Source organism: Stegastes partitus, unplaced genomic scaffold (assembly GCF_000690725.1).
Source record: "Stegastes partitus isolate 25-593 unplaced genomic scaffold, Stegastes_partitus-1.0.2 Scaffold95, whole genome shotgun sequence".
NCBI lineage: Eukaryota > Metazoa > Chordata > Actinopteri > Pomacentridae > Stegastes > Stegastes partitus.
Window position 1 is genome coordinate 117,047 of NW_007577826.1, and position 18,750 is coordinate 135,796.

The 18,750-nt window shown below is 41.8% G+C and overlaps 1 protein-coding gene across 1 annotated transcript in view; it reads right to left on the reverse strand.

Moving 5' to 3' along the window:
* The window catches only part of lonp1 (lon peptidase 1, mitochondrial), a 26,775-nt gene that overhangs the window by 4,919 nt on the left and 3,106 nt on the right, over window positions 1–18,750 (reverse strand). Inside the window, exons 2-20 of the mRNA XM_008277308.1 lie at window positions 17,198–17,286; window positions 16,051–16,170; window positions 15,737–15,899; window positions 14,841–14,954; window positions 14,595–14,656; window positions 13,500–13,629; window positions 11,390–11,473; window positions 11,226–11,294; window positions 10,539–10,690; window positions 6,414–6,552; window positions 6,072–6,250; window positions 4,891–4,978; window positions 3,777–3,899; window positions 3,565–3,681; window positions 2,890–3,030; window positions 2,280–2,445; window positions 2,105–2,191; window positions 857–984; window positions 446–610 (exon numbers count right to left, since the gene is read on the reverse strand). Of these exons, the coding sequence (XP_008275530.1) occupies window positions 446–610; window positions 857–984; window positions 2,105–2,191; window positions 2,280–2,445; window positions 2,890–3,030; window positions 3,565–3,681; window positions 3,777–3,899; window positions 4,891–4,978; window positions 6,072–6,250; window positions 6,414–6,552; window positions 10,539–10,690; window positions 11,226–11,294; window positions 11,390–11,473; window positions 13,500–13,629; window positions 14,595–14,656; window positions 14,841–14,954; window positions 15,737–15,899; window positions 16,051–16,170; window positions 17,198–17,286 (2,316 nt within the window). The remainder of the gene's footprint in view (window positions 1–445; window positions 611–856; window positions 985–2,104; window positions 2,192–2,279; window positions 2,446–2,889; window positions 3,031–3,564; window positions 3,682–3,776; window positions 3,900–4,890; window positions 4,979–6,071; window positions 6,251–6,413; window positions 6,553–10,538; window positions 10,691–11,225; window positions 11,295–11,389; window positions 11,474–13,499; window positions 13,630–14,594; window positions 14,657–14,840; window positions 14,955–15,736; window positions 15,900–16,050; window positions 16,171–17,197; window positions 17,287–18,750) is intronic.

Consider the following 18,750-nt stretch of genomic DNA (forward strand, 5'->3'; position numbering starts at 1 on the left):
AAAAAAAAAAAAAAAAAAAAAGCAAAAAAATCCCAAATTGCACTTTGTAATTGTAGTAGTAAATCTGTGGAGTACCAGCATTTTATATACTCATCTAAGTCATACTGATACCTGCATGTGACCAGTGCTAGAAGGCTTAGGCCTCATTGTTTGGGCTATGCCTAGCTGTATTTTCTTTTCTGAAATTAACAATTGAGTTAGTAATCACCACAAAACATACAAATCTTTAGCCGTCATGAGGGCTTCTCTGTTCTACGTTACCACCAAAATCAACTGAAACTCTGCCCATACACTCAACCATATGAAAATGTGATGCACGATTTAGTCACCCACATTCATGTTTAAAGCATTATATAATAAAATGAGGAGAAATATCAAAGAAGACAAATGTCTACAGGTTTGGGAACCATTTCTGTACGTGTGTGTGTGTGTATCTTGAACATACAGCGATAGTTTTCTCTTTGATTCCTCCGACTGGCAGTATTTTGCCGGTCAGTGACACCTCACCAGTCATGGCTACATTCTGACGCACTGACTGGTTGGTTGCCAGGGACAACAGTGCTGTGACAATGGTGCAGCCAGCGCTTGGTCCATCCTTAGGAGTTGCCCCCTACAAAGAAGTGATGATTAAAATAAGCTTGATATTATGAACATTGCTGCCAGCCAAGTATCTCTTTGATATTGTCACAAAAGGATATTTTCAAATCCACACATAAAGGATTTAAGGACCACAAATTTAAGACATCTTTTCTCTTGTATACTGTTTAACAGCAAATACAAAATAAATAAAAGATACAAAAAACAGCGATTGTTATCAGTATGTATTTGAATGACAGAACTGTATCACCATGGTTACCTCAGGGACATGTAGGTGAAGGTGGGAGTTGACCAGGAAGTGATTATTTGGGTCCTGGGTCATGAGGAAGGTTCTGGCAAACGTTGAAGCAATCTTTGCACTTTCCTTCATTACATCACCGAGCTGACCTGCAGGGGTGAAACCACACCTTCAGTATGCCCAGTTCAGCATTCTCACTGGGAACATTAGCTTATGTTACTGCAAGCTGCTAAAGCCCAGGCAGTCACAGTCTACAGATCAATACCAGCTCTAAATGTTCAACTCAGCTCCTGCAGAAAGAGTAAAAGTCAGTGATTAAAATCTGCACTAAAGTGCTAATGCATATATCTCTGCAAGGATTTAACCTGTAACAAGCAACAGTGTGGCAAGTGAAGGTGAAGACAAAAACATGGAAAGAGCTGAACTTAATGAAGGATTCCTCTGGTTCTGGTTGGATATGAAAATGTATGGACACACTATGATAAAATAATTCACTCCTAATGTTTCTGGGCTGCAGGGTGGTTTAGTGGTCAGCACCGCTGCCACGCAGCAAGAAGGTCATCTGTGGGTTCTCTCTGGGTTCTCCGGCTTCCTCCCACACAGTCCAAAAACATGTTGAGGTTAATTGCTGATTCTAAATACTCCGTAGGTGTGAATGTGAGTGTGCTTGGTTGTCTGTCTCTAAGTGTAGCCCTGCGATAGACTGGCAAACTGTCCAGGGTGTCCCCTGCCTTTGCCCTAAGCCAGTTGGGATAGGCTCCAGCACCCTCACGACCCTAGTGAAGACTAAGCGGTGTATAGATAATGGATGGAATGGATGGAATGGATGGATGTTTCTGGCTTCTTTTCACATTCTCATTTGCCTTACATGAACACTGTCAGAGTTTTTCCTTTTTTTCCATTTAAAAACAACAAACTTTTCTCGCCTTATTTGATTACTTTTCCTGATGTTCTTAAGGGTTTTGCTATTGTTTCAGTATTGGTATCAAAAAAGACTTGGAACCGGCCATCGAGAGCTTTTACTGACCCCAGACCAGCTCTAACGTGAATCTGACTGCCAAGATTTTCTTATTGGACTCGTGTCTTAAATTCAGATTTGCTGAATGGTTGAGATTTGCTTCATTCACATTTAAAAGTTCATATATATTTTACTGCTAATGGAATAAACATCACAGAGGGAGTCACACAAACTATGTCTGCAGATATTGTATTAGAGTCACATTTTTGATATTGTGAAAACACTACATATTTGTGACCTTCTCGACTGACCTGTAACCTCCAGTGTCCCCTCTCCTTTAGATTCTGCTCCTCCTAAAGGGCGGCGGAGTGAAGTCTCGATAAACAAAGTCGACCCTCCTACAAAACCGACAAATGTAGACAGATGATCAGCATGTTTTGTTTTCTGTTGGTATTGGTGTCTGTGTGTGTATGTGTGTTCTCTCACCCATAGCCGTCCATGCAAGCCCCATAACCACTCCGGGTGGGGTGACATCATACATCCGATCCACTGTGAAAACAGGTTTACCCACATACTCCTGCAGGTTCTCAGGTGTAACAGTCACTCTGGTGTGCTCCCCACTGACAATGGAGAATGCCACCTTCCGTAAAACCTGACAGACAGACAGACAGACAGACAGACAGACAGACAGACAGACAGACAGACGGACAGACGGACAGCCGGACAGCCGGACAGACGGACAGCCGGACAGACAGACAGACAGACAGACAGACAGACAGACAGGATAGCAGACAGAAAATTATATAGGATGCGCGCTGCTTGGAGAGAGATTTAAAGATAGTCTCTCTCTGCAGTGAGTCTGCTATTAAAAATAGGAATAATATTGTTTGTTACGTAGAACCACAGTTATGGGCTTCCAAAAAATATCAGTGACTTGACGCGAGCAGCACCCATCCAAAGATGATGTTATAGCAGGTTAAAGTTTTTGTTCTATCCAGACTGTTCTGCTGATTAGGACCAAATCTTTGTCCTGAGTAACCTATTGAGTGTAAGCCTTGGTGTTGTATAGCTTGAGCAAAGTCTGTCAATATTTTACCTTTTCAACTTGTTTCTGTAGGTTCCTAACTCCAGACTCTCTGCAGTACTGCCTGATGAGCAGACTGAGGGCATCAGATGAAATCGAGGCCTTCTCCTCGGTCAGACCACAGAGGGAGCGCAGCTGAGGGACCAAGTAACGCTACACAGACACACAGGAAGGGAAATTAAAAGCACTATGTACTAAAAGGCTGGATAAAAAAGAATCAGATATTTGCAATTTTGAAAAGAAAATATTAAAACCCTGACATCAATCTTCGCATTTGGACCTTTTCTCAGTAAAAACGTGGAGTAAATGTAATGTGCATGCAGCTTTACTTGTACGTGGCTAGGTAAGCGCTGTATGTGAAAAATGTCTACGTTGCGATGCTGTCATAAACTGTGGCATCAATAGTTGCAATCTATGTGAAACCCTCACAGTTCACAGGACTGTAGTGACTCAGGCTGGTGAGCTGACACTGGTTGTCTTGTAGCCAATCTAAAGTTCACACCAAACACAGATTGGAGGTTCATTTGCATTTGCTGATGACCTTATCTCATGCTACAAGATTTTAGTGTACTGAAACGTGGGCATTTACTTCATGAAAAAGATAAAGAATTTCACAAGAAAATAATAACTTGTACATGTACTTGTTTTCTAAAGTCACATGAGTGTACAGGCAGATGTTGGTGTTACCTCAGCAATAGCTAGTTTCTCCTGGGCCACATATCCAGACACGTTGATCATTTCCATTCTGTCTCTGAGTGGCTCTGGGATTGTGTCAATCACATTGGCCGTGCAGATAAACAAAATCTTCAATGGAGCAGACAGAGTTAGGTGGCATTTATAAAAACTGCATATTATGTGGGAGAACTGTGGAACAGCACACAAAAACCAAACGTTCCCACCTTTGATAGATCTACAGGAACATCCAGGTAGTGGTCAAGAAAGTTGGCATTCTGTTCAGGGTCCAGAAGCTCCAGCAATGCAGAGGATGGATCACCCTGATAACCACGACCCATCTTATCCACCTGGTAGTAACAGGTTAGCGAAAGACACGTCATCATTATTATCACTAACATCATCACACCTGGCAAAAGGAAAAATCATTAAAGCTCAGAGGGACGACTCCCAAGAGAACAAGTTACAGGTTATTGTCCAACACAACACACATACAGGGTTAATCTGCAAGCTTTTGGTCCAGACACTAGCAAAATGTAAAATTTCAGATTTGACACAGCAATGTGCACGTGCACAATACTCAGACACATCATGATACACCTGTTTTGCTGCTTGATATGAAAAAAACCCAAACTATGCTAATTTCAATAACTGATATTCAAGAGAAGTCTGATAATGGATCAGTTCACTCACATTTCTTGGTTGTCTGACGATGTCTCATGGTGTTTTCATCACACTTTTTAATTTTTTAAAAAATATATATTTTTATGAAGGAAGTTCACACTGTCTTCACCAGCCTGGTATATTTCACGGTGCATTGGAAGGCCCTCTATTTTAAAGGCTGTTCTGAGTGCCTGTAAACTGTCACCACAGTTCACTCACTACCACCCACAGTACATCAAAGTAGAGTCCAATATTTAATTAATCATCTAATTTTAAGGAGCAATATTTCATAATCATGTGTGACATTTCTTATTACTTCAGTAGAATTGCCAGCATTTCTTTTTGCTGTTCTTTTAGCGTACTTCTTTTATTTGAATACTGCATCATACTTATATCTTACTGCTTTTCTACCATTTAAGCACTGCAATTGGTATGTTATGTCTTTTTGTTGTTGTTTTTTTTTTTTAACAAGCAATAAAAAAGAAAAAAAGAATTTCTTTGGGATTAAAAAAGTTTTATCTTTTCTTAGAGAAAACTAAAATGGGGACCCAGAACAATCTGTTTGTTGCAGACAGTAACTACTACATTAGGAGGCTTCTCCACAATTAATGCTACTTTGACATCTATTGATTTTAAAATCAACAGACACAGCTACAGGAGCAGCACAAACATACTGACCTCATCTATTAGCACCAGAGGGTTCTCGGTCTTGGTTTTCTTCAGGCACTGGATAATCTTTCCGGGCATCGCTCCAACATATGTCCTCCTAGAGAGAGAGAGAGACACACACACACACACACACACACACATGAACACACACAAATTGTACAAAATGATCTCCACATATTTCCTTAAATTACAACCACAGTTGCATGGTATATCAGTGGCTGATACAATTGAATAAAGTTAACATTATTGTAAGGAATTTATTGGAAATGAAGCTATTGTAGATGTTCTAGTAATAACATCCGATTATGCAGAGCCTCAAAGACCAACAAGAGATAACCATTAACACACCTAAACTTGAAATGTATTAACTCTATGCAACACCTGAGCAATTTTAGCCAAGAACCTTAAAATCGGACGTTTTTATGTAGAAGTTGTGAACAACCAGTCTCTCCTCATTTATAAAAGTGGCACCTGGTAAATAATGAGACTCAATTTAGGAGCAGGAGGAAGGAAGATGCCAAAGGGCAACACTGTTCATGTAAAGTTATTCTAATGGTTTTTGTAACCTACATATGCTTTCCAATAAGGTGATGAAGCCTGATGCGGATTAGCTGACATGTTAAACAATTAACAAATAACTGCTTACCAGTTTACAATAGTTAAATGCGTTCTTTATATTAGGTGAATTAACACTGGTGTTGTGTTAAAATAATAATAATAACAATAACAATAACAATAACAACAATAATAATAATAACAATAATAATAATAAGCTGGTGTACAAGTTCATGTTTTTTACTTGTCAGTCATCTTATTGGCCAGATCAGATAACTTTCCTGTGCTAGGCCATGAGGTTCCATCTCATATTGAGTGGTAAGTACAGACATTATCATAGCAGTCCAGAAATAGTAGTCATGCTTATTAGCAGAGCTATGGACATCTGACCTTTTCCAACTTCAGAGGAGCCATCACCTCATCTACCTCTCTCTGTGTGCAGGAGGACGAAGCTACATAAAATGAGACATCTGGCTAAAAGCAAAGGGAAGGCAGCCCTGGTTCTGGGTCATATTCCCTTTTTTTCCCAAAACTTTTCCCACCCTGCACACATGCTACGTCTCACTGACAGATGATGATACTAAAATGGAAGTCATAAGGTCCCTCAGAGATAATGGCAGGACAGACATCCTAACCTGTGCCCTTTAATCTCAGCCACATCAGTCATGCCTCCCACGCTGAATCTGAAGTATTGTCTGTTGAGCGCTCTGGCTATGGAGCGGGCTATGGAGGTCTTTCCTACACCTGGAGGACCGTAGAAACATAGGATCTTCCCCTGGGTCGAACCACGCAGCTGGCTCACTGCTATGAACTCCTGCACACATGGAGAGAAAAGTGAGGTTCATCCATACAAGAAAAAGCCCCAAAGTTCTGCTGATGTGGATCAGTCTATCTATGCATTTGCCATCAAGGCAAAAAGTACTTTTTCCATTTCCTTTGGTTATAAACTGTGTGGGTATGTGCATGTATTCGCTAACCAATATGCGTTTCTTAACATCATCCATTCCATAATGGTCTTCTTCCAGAACCTCTTTGGCTCTTTCCAGAGATAAGTTCTCTTCACTGTTTGTACCCCAGGGCATGCTCGTCAGCCAGTCCAGGTAGTTACGGGTTACACTGAAACACACAGATGTTGTACTTTGTGAATGTTGTACTTTAAAATAAAGCAAAAAAATAAATGGTTCTGTATCCTCAGTTTAAATGTGGACAAAAGTTAGAGCTTTACTGTATAGAGACAGGAACTGAAGCTTGGTGGAGTTTTCTTCTAAGCAAATGCATTCAAGTTAAAGTTGTACTCAGTGTTTTCAGTTAAAACATGTTACATGTGTGCTTGAGTTGTAGGAAATGTACTGAGTGCATTTCCTTCCTCATCAAACATTTGCAGTCATTTTTGTTCTGGCTCGCTTGAAAAAACATTGCTACTAGTTTCAGAAACTCCAGAAGGTACCTTCAGTAAAGGACAGCTAGTTACACTGAGCGTAACTTAAGCAGGGTCATAGATAATGATAATCTTAAACCTGACTTAAAATCATTTCATTAGTTCAGTAGATGATATAAAATGATCAGCCACAACACCACAACGGCACCTGTGAAGTCGTTGGATAAATTAGGCAGCAAATGAACAGTCAGTGCTAAACAGTTCAAAGTACGAAAATTGGGCAGCGTAACAATCTGAAATACTTTGACAAACGAATGGCCAGACGAGTGGGCCATATCTTCAGACAGCAGGACTTGGACTATGCTCCTGGTATTCAGTGGTCAGAACCAACTAAAAGTGGTCCAAAGAAGATCAACTGGTAAACAGCAACAGGATCTGGGGTGCTCCAGGCTCATTGATGGACATGGGAAGTGAAGACTCGTGGGTGGCTGTGGCTCAGGTGGTAGAGCGGTTGTCCTCTAATCGCATGGTTGGCAGTTTGATCTCTCCACAGTCCAAGTGTCCTTGGGCAAGACACTTAGCCTGAAGTTGCTCCCAATGACTGGCAGCACCTTGCATGGCAGCTCTGTCGCCATTGGTGTATGAATGTGTGTGAATGGGTGAATGAGAAACACATTGTCATGCTCTACCAGATGAGTTTGGCTTGGTGTATTACCAAACAACCCAGGAAAGCTACGGATGAGAGCAGACACTCAGCACTTCTTTCTGCAGGCAAATGACCCAACGTCACACTGACGTCACGCGACAACCTCTCATTGACAAAACTCAAGAAGCTCCACCCACCCAGCCTCCTACTACCTGAGTGACGAAAGTGAAACCAGGTCAAACAAAAACTAACAAGCCCCCATTTGTTACAGCCCGGCTCTTAGACCGCAACAATCAATGGGAGAACAGACGAGGTCAGGTGCCAAAAAACATATGTTTATTCTACAAATAAGATAAGCGCATGTCAGAGTCAGTAATTAGTCGTGTATGTCTGTGTGGATGTGTGAGTGTGTGGATGCACAAGGCAAAAAAGAAAAAAATAAAAGCCTCGCCACGAGGCCCGCACGTATCGCAGAGGTGAGCAAGTGGAGTGAGAGATAATCAGGAGGAAGAAGAGTGCATGTAACAACACGGGCCCAGCTGAAGTCAATCACCTTGATGACAAGCCTGCCTCAATGGAAACCTGAAATTGACAAAGACAGGAAAGCAAGCAAGCACACACCTAGTGGCACGGAGGGGTCGTTACAACATTGTAAAGTGCTTTGAGTTCCACGAAGGTCGGAAAGCGCTATATAAGTGCAGACCATTTACTAGACGATGTGGTCTGATCCCACAGAAGAGCTACTGTAAACCTGTAAAGCTGCTGAAAACCTAAATGCTGCTACAACAGAAAGGTATCAGAACACAGAGCATCACAGCTTGCTGCATATGGCGCTACATAGCTGCAGACCAGTGCCCACACTGATCACTGTTCACGACCGAAACAGCCCACAGTGTGACATGAGCATCAGAACTGGACCACGAAGTAATGACAAAAGCTGGCCTGGTCTAATGAATCATGTTCTCGTTTTCATCCTGTGGATAGCCAGATATGCGTGCGTAATTTGCCTCTGGAAAAAATGACAGCGGATGCACTATGGGAAGAACGCAAGCCAGCAGAGACAGTGTGATGCTCTGGACAATGTTCTGCTGGGAAACCTTGGCTCCCGCATTCATATGGATGTTACCCTGACTCCTTCCATCTGCCTAAACACTGTTGCAGGCCATGCGCATCCCCGATGGCAGTAATATTTCCTTATAGCCTTTATAGCCTCTTTCGCCAGGATAATGCTGCCTGCCACACTGCAAACATTGTACAGGAATGGTGTGAGGAACATGACCAAGAGTTCAAGAGTTGACTCGACCTCTAAATTCCCAAGATCTTACACTGACAGAGCATCTGTGGGATGTGCTGGAAAAACAAGTTAGATCCACTGAGGTCCCACCTCACAGATTCTAGGACTTAAAAGTTCTGCTGCTAACGTCTTAGTGCCCGATACCCCAGGACACATTCAGAGGGCTGTTGAGTCCAGGCCAAGATGAGTCACAGCTGTTGTAGTGGTATGACAAGAAAATACACAGTAAGAAGCAGGTGTTCTTAATGTTGTGGCAGATGAGTGTACATCAATTATAGGAAAGAAAAACAAAAGCTGCCCTTCAGGCAGTGAGTGCCCTGTACTGCCATGCAGGATAGTTAAATATCCAAAATGTAAAGGGTTATTACTTGTCCATTGACCGTTTTTCTTTTCTTTTCTTTTTTTTTTTGCATCAGTGTATACACACATGGACAAAATTCTTGGTACCCCTCGGTTAGTGAAAGAAAAACCCACAATGATCACAGAAATAACTTGAACACTGAGCAGCACATTTCTCTCTAGAATACCTTGATAGTCTTGAGATTTAATTGAACCCTGCACAGATTCAAGACACCTTGTGCCAGATGCAGCAAAGCAGCCGCAGAACATAACAGAGCCTCCTCCATGTTTCACAGTAGGGACAGTGTTCTTTTCTTGATATGCTTCATTTTTGCATCAACATAGAGCTGATGTGCCTTGCCAAAAAGTTCCAGTTTTGTCTCGGCTGTCCAGAGGACATTCTCCCAGAAGCTTTGTGACTTGTCAACATGCAATTTGGCAAATTCCAGTCTGGCTTTTTTATGATTTGTTTTCAACGATGGTGTCCTCCTTGTTCGTCTCCCATTAAGTCCACTTTGGCTCAAACAGCGACGGATGGTGCGATCTGACACTGATGTACCTTGACCTTGGAGTTCACCTTCAATGTCTTTAGAGGTTGTTCTGGGCTCGTTTGTTACCATTCGCACTATCCGTCTCTTCGATTTGTCATCAATTTTCCTCCTGCGGCCACATCCAGGGAGGTTGGCTACAGTCCCATGGATGTTACATTTCTGAATAATATGTGCAACTGTAGTCACAGGAACATCAAGCTGCTTGGAGATGGTCTTACAGCCTTTACCATTAATATGCTTGTCTATAATTTTCTTTCTAATCTCCTGAGACAACTCTCTCCTTCGCTTCCTCTGGTCCACGTTTAGTGTGGTACACACCATGTCACCAAACAGCACAGTAACTGCTTGTAACCCTATAAATAGGCCGATTGACTGATTACAAGTTTGTTGACACCTGTGATGCTAATTAGAGGACACACCTTGATTGAACATGTCCCTATGGTCACATTATTTTCAGTCTTTTTTAGGGGTACCACCATTTTTGTCCAGGCCTGTTTCATGAGTTTATTTTTTTTCAATAATTCTGTTGAACCCCATTTCAAAAGCAAGGTCTGATTTTCATTGCTTCATTTTCATAGAATTTTTCTGATTACTTTTGTCAGATTCAAATTATTTCTGTGACCGTTGTAGGTTTTTTAACCGAGGGGTACCAACAGTTTTGTCCACGTGTGTACATGAGAGCCTTCAAGAAGGTAAAGGAGTTATCGTGACATTCAGAAACATTTTCTACAGATAATGGATAAATAAACAAAATTTCACTCCAGTCTATTTAGTAGTTGTCAAGATAATTCATTTGGTTCTGATGTTTTAGTGTTTGTTAAGAAAGCTAAGGGCTATCAATAATAACGCAAAGGCCTTGGCAGGCTAGCAGGACAAAAAATACAGAAGACCAACTTAAACTCTGATGAGTGGTTGTCCAGCAGACCCAGTTTGTTCAGCTCTTCATTGATGACATCCATTATGTGCTGAGGGACAGTCCTGTCCTTGAGTCTCTCTCTAAACTTCTCCTCAATAGCTTCTTTGTCCTCTTTTTCCAGACCCAACTCCTGAAAACAGCCACACATACATTATTTCAGTGGGTCCAACTTCACAGACCTGCTCTTACAACACAAATCTGGTCCAGAAGGTTGAGGAGATAGCTAGTCTCTACTCTGGGATAAGTCTCAGTGGTCGAAAATCATGGCACAGCTCACATAAAGATAATTTCCCCATATTTTTTGTTGCCCATGAGAATAATGGCATAACTACTATACAGGTGATTCTGAGATATGTAATACTGTGCAGTTATATTGGTCATGTGATTGTCTGACAGCAATACATAAACCTGATATAATGCGGTTACAGTATGGAACACAAGGGTGAAATTTCATGCAATAAATACATCTGACAGGATGATTAGATGGAATACACAGCTGCTGTGTTGGACTGAAATACTCTAAATTTGTAAGTGAGTAAGATGGACTGGTAGGACATTAAGGATATGTAAGTTACAAGTTAAAAGTCTTCAGGGTTTTTTAAGGCCTGAGATGGAGACATGCTGCTGACAAGCACATTGACGAGGCAGAGGACAGTCTACTCTACCTTCTTAATGATCTTGAGCTGCTCCTGTAGCAGGTATTTTCTGTGGGTCTGTTTGATCTTCTCCTCCACCTGAGAGCAAAGAAGAGGGACAGACAAATGACTGAGGGTAACAAGCTGAACACAGGTTGGTTAAAGCTCATACATGTTTAACTATGACCTCTAACCTCTCGGCCCAGGCGCTGCTGCAGTTTGCTTAGCTCATACTCCTTCTTCAACAAAGACAGAGCCTTGTAGAGACGCTTTGGGATCTGCAGAGAAACATAACAGGATTCAAAGGACTGAGCACAAAAAAAACTTAAATATATTGTTCCAAATCATTATATTGTGTGTACTTTTATGTCTTCTTAACTGTAAGCTCTCCACAGCAACTAAATTTCAATGTGAAGGCTATTTTAAGCAAAACTACTCATAACAGCACCAAGGTTTCTTTTGAAATGTTTTGTGTAAAGTTTAGTACATTTTTGTGAATGAAGCTTTTTCAAAATATCTGCTTTGAAGTGAATAAAGTTTGCTTCTTAAAGTTGTCACAATACCAAAATTTTGACGTTGATGTGACACCTGCCTAAATAAATGGATACTTGATACTGAAATGATACCACAGCAATAATCATCAGGGAAAGTAAATTTATAATACAATAACAAAGTGAAACTTAAAATGCCTTTGTTTTAATAATTAAGGTAGTGCACATTGTAATGACACATGTGGACTCTTCTGCAGGAATTCAAGTTGCTCAAAGGCCTTGTGGTTGATTTTAAATCCATGAGAGCCTCTTTCACTGGCCAGTCTGTTCCTGCACAGCTTTGTGTGCTTCCACTAAATTATATGATCATGATCATAACACTAAACGTTTATTAGAACAATGTAGTAGCCCTGCAATAGACTGGTGACCTGTCCAGGGTGTCCCCTGCCTTCGCCCTAAGTCAGCTGGGACAGGCTCCAGCCCCCTGTGACTTTAGTGAGTATTAAGCTGTGTATAGATGATGGATAGAACAATCCATTATCTATACACCGCTTAATCCTCACTAGGGTCGCAGGGGGGCTGGAGCCTATCCCAGCCGATTTAGGGCGAAGGCAGGGGACACCTGTTCGAAAGTAATTTGACTAAATAGAAAATTAGAACATACTCACAGAGCTCTGCTCAGCCTGAATTGACTTGACTTTTGGGTTCCGTCAACTTTAGTGCTCTGCTGCAGTGAGCAGGATAACAATCCTGGTATGAGCTTTATCCATTCAAGTGCCAGACTTACAGTCAGACGGTCATGTTTTTTATGTTTATACTCAGTATAAATGTATTTTTTGTGCTGGTAAATGGTTTGTTTACTTTGTCATATAGGTAGGTCTGTTTCTCACAATGAATTAGTACATTTATAACATAAACGCTGGATTGTTGTAAATAATTAGATTGATGTCATTGTGTTGTTAAAGCGTTCACATGGTATGCAGGAATCTAATGTCCCCTGTACGTAATCAATTTATTTTACAATGAACTCTATATGTCCAGGGAGCTATTACTTATTGAACAGCTTTTAATAGACTGAACACAGGTCTGTGATGTGCTGAGCACATTTTGTAGTAACTGAATCAATTATTGGCAATGTTGTTGCCATGTTCACCATCACCAGCACTGACTGAGTATGAACTGATCATTATAATGGACTTTTAGCATGGTGAAGTTGTGTTTGCACATAGAGATGTGCTCCACATTGATCTGTCAACTAAAAAGATAAAGCTGAGTTTATCAGTCATCATGGCTCATAGCTAATTATGTCACTTGTTTGACTTTTATATTATCTACCACATTTGCTATTTGAATTCTTTGTACAAGTCAGTATGTCTGTCAGTGAGATGTTTCAGGTATTTTCATGTGTTGGCTCCTGTGCCAAAACTGGCTTTGCAGATGGACTTTGTGTGAGCTTTCCTTCCCTGTCATGTGTCAGACTTATCCACGAGCTGGGGCCAGTCAGGATCAGCTGTACTTTTCTAGTGTCAGTAAACCATTCAACACTAGTCAGAAGGTGGCACTATAGGCTATGTTACACATGGCTGTGATGAACAAAACAGAAGGAGCTAGAAACAAAACCAATTGTTTACCAACCACTAAAAAACTACCAACCATTAAAAAACCCTTGAAATGGGCAAGTTTTAAATATTCTTTGTCAACTGGTATTGAACATATTTTGTGCTGCCTGAAGACGAAAACAGCTGAACCTTCAAGGGCTGTCTCCACACACTGAATGAGAGTCCCACAGGCCCACAAACATCAGCCTACTCACACTGATCTCCTCCAGGACGTCCTGCAGTTCATGTGACTCCGCTCCTGTCAGCGCTGCTCCCATGTCACTGAGGTAGATGGGATTATCAACCACTCTTTGACCAGCCTGCATCATCTGAAGGACTGACTCTCTGACACACACACATGCACGCACACGCACACGCACACACACACACACACACACACACACACACACACACACACACACACACTTAAGGTCATCTCTATTTCAGAATTACTACATTTACATTTTGTTATGAACCTGCTGGTCAGAGGCTAATTCAAGCACTGAATTTACAATAAAAAGAATCTTCTCACAAGACTAAAGAGGGTAATCCCAATAGCTTTAGCTACCTCGTTAACTTTCAGCTGAAAGAGATTGAATGCAGTGCAAGTGGGATTTATGATGTGTAATTCTTTATCCAACTGTAGCCATAGAGCTTGCTCAAAAGACAATGCTGTACATCTATTGAGTTTCTCTCTATTGCATTGTAAAGTCCTCACCTCACTGTGTGCCTTATGATGACATTTGCACTGAATTTGTGAGTAGTAAATTGAACTGAGTTGAAATAAATTAAACTGAATTTGACATGCAGACACAGATACAAGGTGGTTTTAATTGGCACTGGCAAGTAAGACAGTTACTGCTACCAGTGAGCACCACTCGTTAAAAGGCTTAAAAAAGGAAGCAAGAATATTTTTGAAAATAATTTCAGATGCTCAGTCTGCTTTTAAAGGTTTTTCACATGGATAAACCCACTGCTTCCATCAATCAGTGGACCATCATTATATCATCTTATGATCTAAACCAGGGGTGTCAAAGTGCAAGAAGATGCACAGGTCAGCCTCAACTGGAGTTATGTAGTAATACGGATAGAAAATACAACAACATGAAATGTAGAAAATCCATCAAAGGAAGCTGTGGTGCAATTGTATTTTTAACTTTACAACAGAGCTAGGATTTGTTGAACACATCCAACTGTACTGTAGGCCAAGTGTGATCTGCACGCGGCGTTATGCAAATAAAAACTGAAACAAATGTGGGGTGACAATATTTGTGACTTAAATGACTGACTAACTTAGAGTCAGGGCTAACCTGTAGAGGGGATTGAGAGCAATGATGTCCCTGATGGTCTTCACTATCTCTGCTGTCAGTGCCTACAGAAAACACACATCACACAGATTAGACTTATTAGTTTCCTTTTCAGTTAGTTATATTTTTAGTCTTATGACATCTACTACAGAATTCAAAATGAGTAAGTTTCATAATAAAAATCCTGTGATGAAACCTGCTACCTTCCCTTCCCCATGCGTGCTACACATCCTAACGTGTGTTTTGTACCTTGACTTCCTCAGTGACAGTGAAATGTTCGTGTTGAACATTGTCCACTTCCACCATCAGGATGTTGGAGGAGGGCAAAGGCTGAAGCTCTGGAGTCAGGTCTGCTTCTGAAATCTGACCAACACAGTTACAAACACTACATCAATGTAAAATGAACATCAACTATAAATACTGCTACTATCATCACTACAATGACATTAGAACAGGGACTAGTCCAACAGGATCCAAATCTCACAGGAGCAGACAGTTTTCATTTTGCTAAGGGAGCTGGCAGTTACAAAATAAACTGCAAGTTCTGGGAGTTACCGCAACTGCAAGGATAAAGTCACATGAAATGGTCTTGGCAGCAAATCAGGATTGAACACATATTTATGTGACTGTATCAGCAGCTGTATACATGTCGGGTTCCATGGCAAAAAACGCATACAGTGTGTAATGCTTTAAGTACACAGCTTCATTCAGAGATAGTAGTGACATACAAATGAACACGTTTACAGATAAAACATATTCCATCAACTGAAAATCTGTCTTGCTCACAGAGAATTTCAAGAAACAATTTGGTTAAAGCGAGATGCTTCTTCCAGTCAATTTAAATCCAAAACTCTGAACACAACCTGCTCTGGACCAGGTTAGCGCCACAGCATCAGTTACCATGGAGATGTAACAGCTTAAAAGAGAGCCACCTTCATGACATTGAAAACTATGACTTTAAGCTCAACATACGTGCTAATTCACTAATCTTGCTTTGTCATACAGCCCTCTGGTTGCCGCCAAGTTTCCACAGCTTAGCAGACCACACATGGCAGAACTGAATTATCATTAATGTGCTGGAACAACTACCTGGCTTCCATTTTTCTATCACTCAGTTCATTTGTAGTAATCTGCTTGTTACAGACCTTGTCCTCGAGCTGCTCTGTCAGAGAGCCAGGTTGGTCCTTTCGGCTGCGTTTGGATTTGCGTCTCGGTGGTTTGTTTTGAGACTCTGGTTCAGACTCTGACAAAACAGGGGATGCCGCTGCCTCCTCAGGCTCCACGTCCAGCTGTTTAGTTATCCGAATTCTGACAGACCGAAACATACATATAGCAGCACTAATCAGCAGCACAAAACAGTGAGGCATGAAGAGCACGGTCTACAGATTTTCATGAAAACCATCCATCATGCCTTTTACCCCAAAATGTATCGCCCACCAGCAGCAGTAGTGTATCTAACCTGCGGTGTCCCATGACAATCATCCTCAGCTTTTCTCCCAAGTCCTGCATCTCATGAATCTGAACAAAGGTCCCTGTAGTGTAAATGGCATCTAGAGACTCCACCACATCTGACTCATTACTGTAAGAGACAGAAACACATAATTACTACCAACAGACAGACAGAGACAGCAAGGCAGCATGTCAAGTTCCTAGCTCAATTCACTGATTACTGACAGTCACTCGTTAGCATTGACAACCTGTTGTCTCCAGGTTTCACCGGCATTGCCCACATGAGCATTGAAGTCCCCCAGGAGAACTATGGAGTGGCCGGATCAGTACCTCCATGGCCGAGGCCATGGTCCTCTGCCGTAAACCTGTTGGCTTGCCGGGGGGGGCCACAGTACCAAACCGTTGTGGTGAGTAGAGAACTGAGCCGCAAGGCGAAGCTCTTGATTTACTACAAGTCCATCTATGTCCCAACCCTCATCTATGGTCATGAGCTTTGGGTCGTGACTAAAAGAATGAGATCGCGGATACAAGCAGCTGAAATTAGCTCAGCCTTAGAGATAGGGCTCCGAGCTCCCTCCAGATGTCCGGAGGGCGTAGAGCTACTGCTCCTGTTTCCCCAGGAAGAGCTGGAAAGTGTCGCCTGAAGGAGGGAAGCCTGGAATGATCTGCTCCGCCTACTGCCCCCGTGACCCGACCCCAGATAAGCGGAAGAAAATGGATGGATGGATGGATGGATGCTGTGTTCTAAAGTCACATCAGATACAAATTGTGGTATAGCAATACAAAAGGACAGAACTAGAAATTAAACGTATCAGAAGGGAATTTTAAAGACTCTGTCTGACCAACCAACTGTCCCACAGAGTGATAGGATACTTGAATACTTACCCAAACTACACCTTATAAAGTTTGCTCTGGTAAATGATCAGAAAGCAGATTTTCTTGACAAAGGAGTTGTAACAGAGCTCAAATGTGCTGAAAATTTGATGTGTATATGTTGACTCTAGTACTTATGAGTTAAGAGAACTCTAAAATGCTATCCAATATTTACTAATGGCATAGTCAGCAGCAGGTTCATATCCACAATCCCCCTCCATTGAATCAGACTGCTATTACACTGACCATCAGTTTTCATAGCAGGAGTGATCTGTCAGACTTACGTATCATCTCTCTTCATGAAGACTCCAGCATACGGCTGAGCCAGGCGTACCTTCCTCCGCAGCAGCTCCATCAATGCTTTATTTTTTACCTGACAGGAAGACAGAAGCGAAATCGAGTTTAAAATTTTAGTATCGTGACAACCCTACTCCAAAGAACCAGTTGCTTTTCCATTGGCCAGGAGCCAAGTGACAGCCACGACATGCGTCACTGCATACAAAGCCTTTAACCAAACAACGCCTGTGTCACACGAAAGTCCACACAGGACTCCGGACTAACTCTACTCTATTCTCCATTGTCTTACCAATAGACTCTACAATTTATGATGTTCCCTGAATGCCCCACATAGTAGGCTGCAGTAGCTGCTGTTGGTGGCTGTGGTGCTCAGACTGATGTGCAACCAAAGATGGCTTTAAAAAGAGTAAACTTGGGCATTCTAATGTCAGATTTGTCCAAGATGAAACCGAGTCATTTTTTCTCATATGGTCTTTTCTATGAGCGGAATAAACAAACGTCACTTTCAAGGCCACGCGCTCCTGAGCAATTAACGTTGTATTAACCCCCAGAGAGTAGATACTGAGCAAGATAGTTATCTGTAGTTTAGCTTAGTGCTCGCGCGTAATTAACATTGTACGAACCCCCCCCAAAGAGTAGAGACTGAGCAAGATAATTATCTGTAGTTTACCGTAGTAGTCGCAAGTACTCGACCCAGTGCAGGACTCTGCTGTGAAGGTGGAGACATGCAGCGGTGGTGTATTTAGAAACAAAAAACAAAAATGAAAGAAATTTGAAGGAGCAGCGGCTAGGGTTTAGGAATGGCGGCCCGCCACTCCTAAGTTAATATAGAGGAAACCTTACCTATGTGAACTCTATGTAGTGTTGTGACTCTGCATACCCAACAGCTCTGCAGTGACAGTGCAGGAGTCTCTGGGTGGTGCAATGGGTTCAGCATGCTCTCATGGCTGAAAATTCTTACGCACTTTGTCATCCTGACATTAACATAAGGTATTTATTTATTGAAATAAAACTCTGGTGCCAGTCTGCACGTTATATTGCTGCCCACAAATCCAGTTGTGAAAGTGGAACAGTCCTTCCTTTGGAATCCACATATTGTAGTTGTAACTCAGGCTTTCAGTTGGGAATTTGTAATCACTGTGATATCATCACCGTCATTTTCCCATTTGATCGATCTCACCTAGAGCCACAAAGGGTATTGTACAACTCTGCTGTGAAGTAAAATAATGAAAATAATGAAAATAGCCAACCCAGTCTCAGCAATTCGTGAAATAGTCACGAAGCTTAATGTATTGTTTTGTGTCCTGGGGCACAATTTGCCCAACTTTTTCATGTTCCCCAGCACAAATTTCAAACCAATACATTTCAAATTGGAATTAAAGCCGCAAGCAGCGATGGACAGGTCCTCGCACCTACGCTTGTCGGCCTTCACGCACGGCGGGACTGTGATCCGGCATGTCGAGTTTGGGGCAGATCGGAGCAAATGTGGCCTAGTTACGAGCCACTTCCTGTTTCGAGCCGCGGCGGCGTGCGTGTTGGT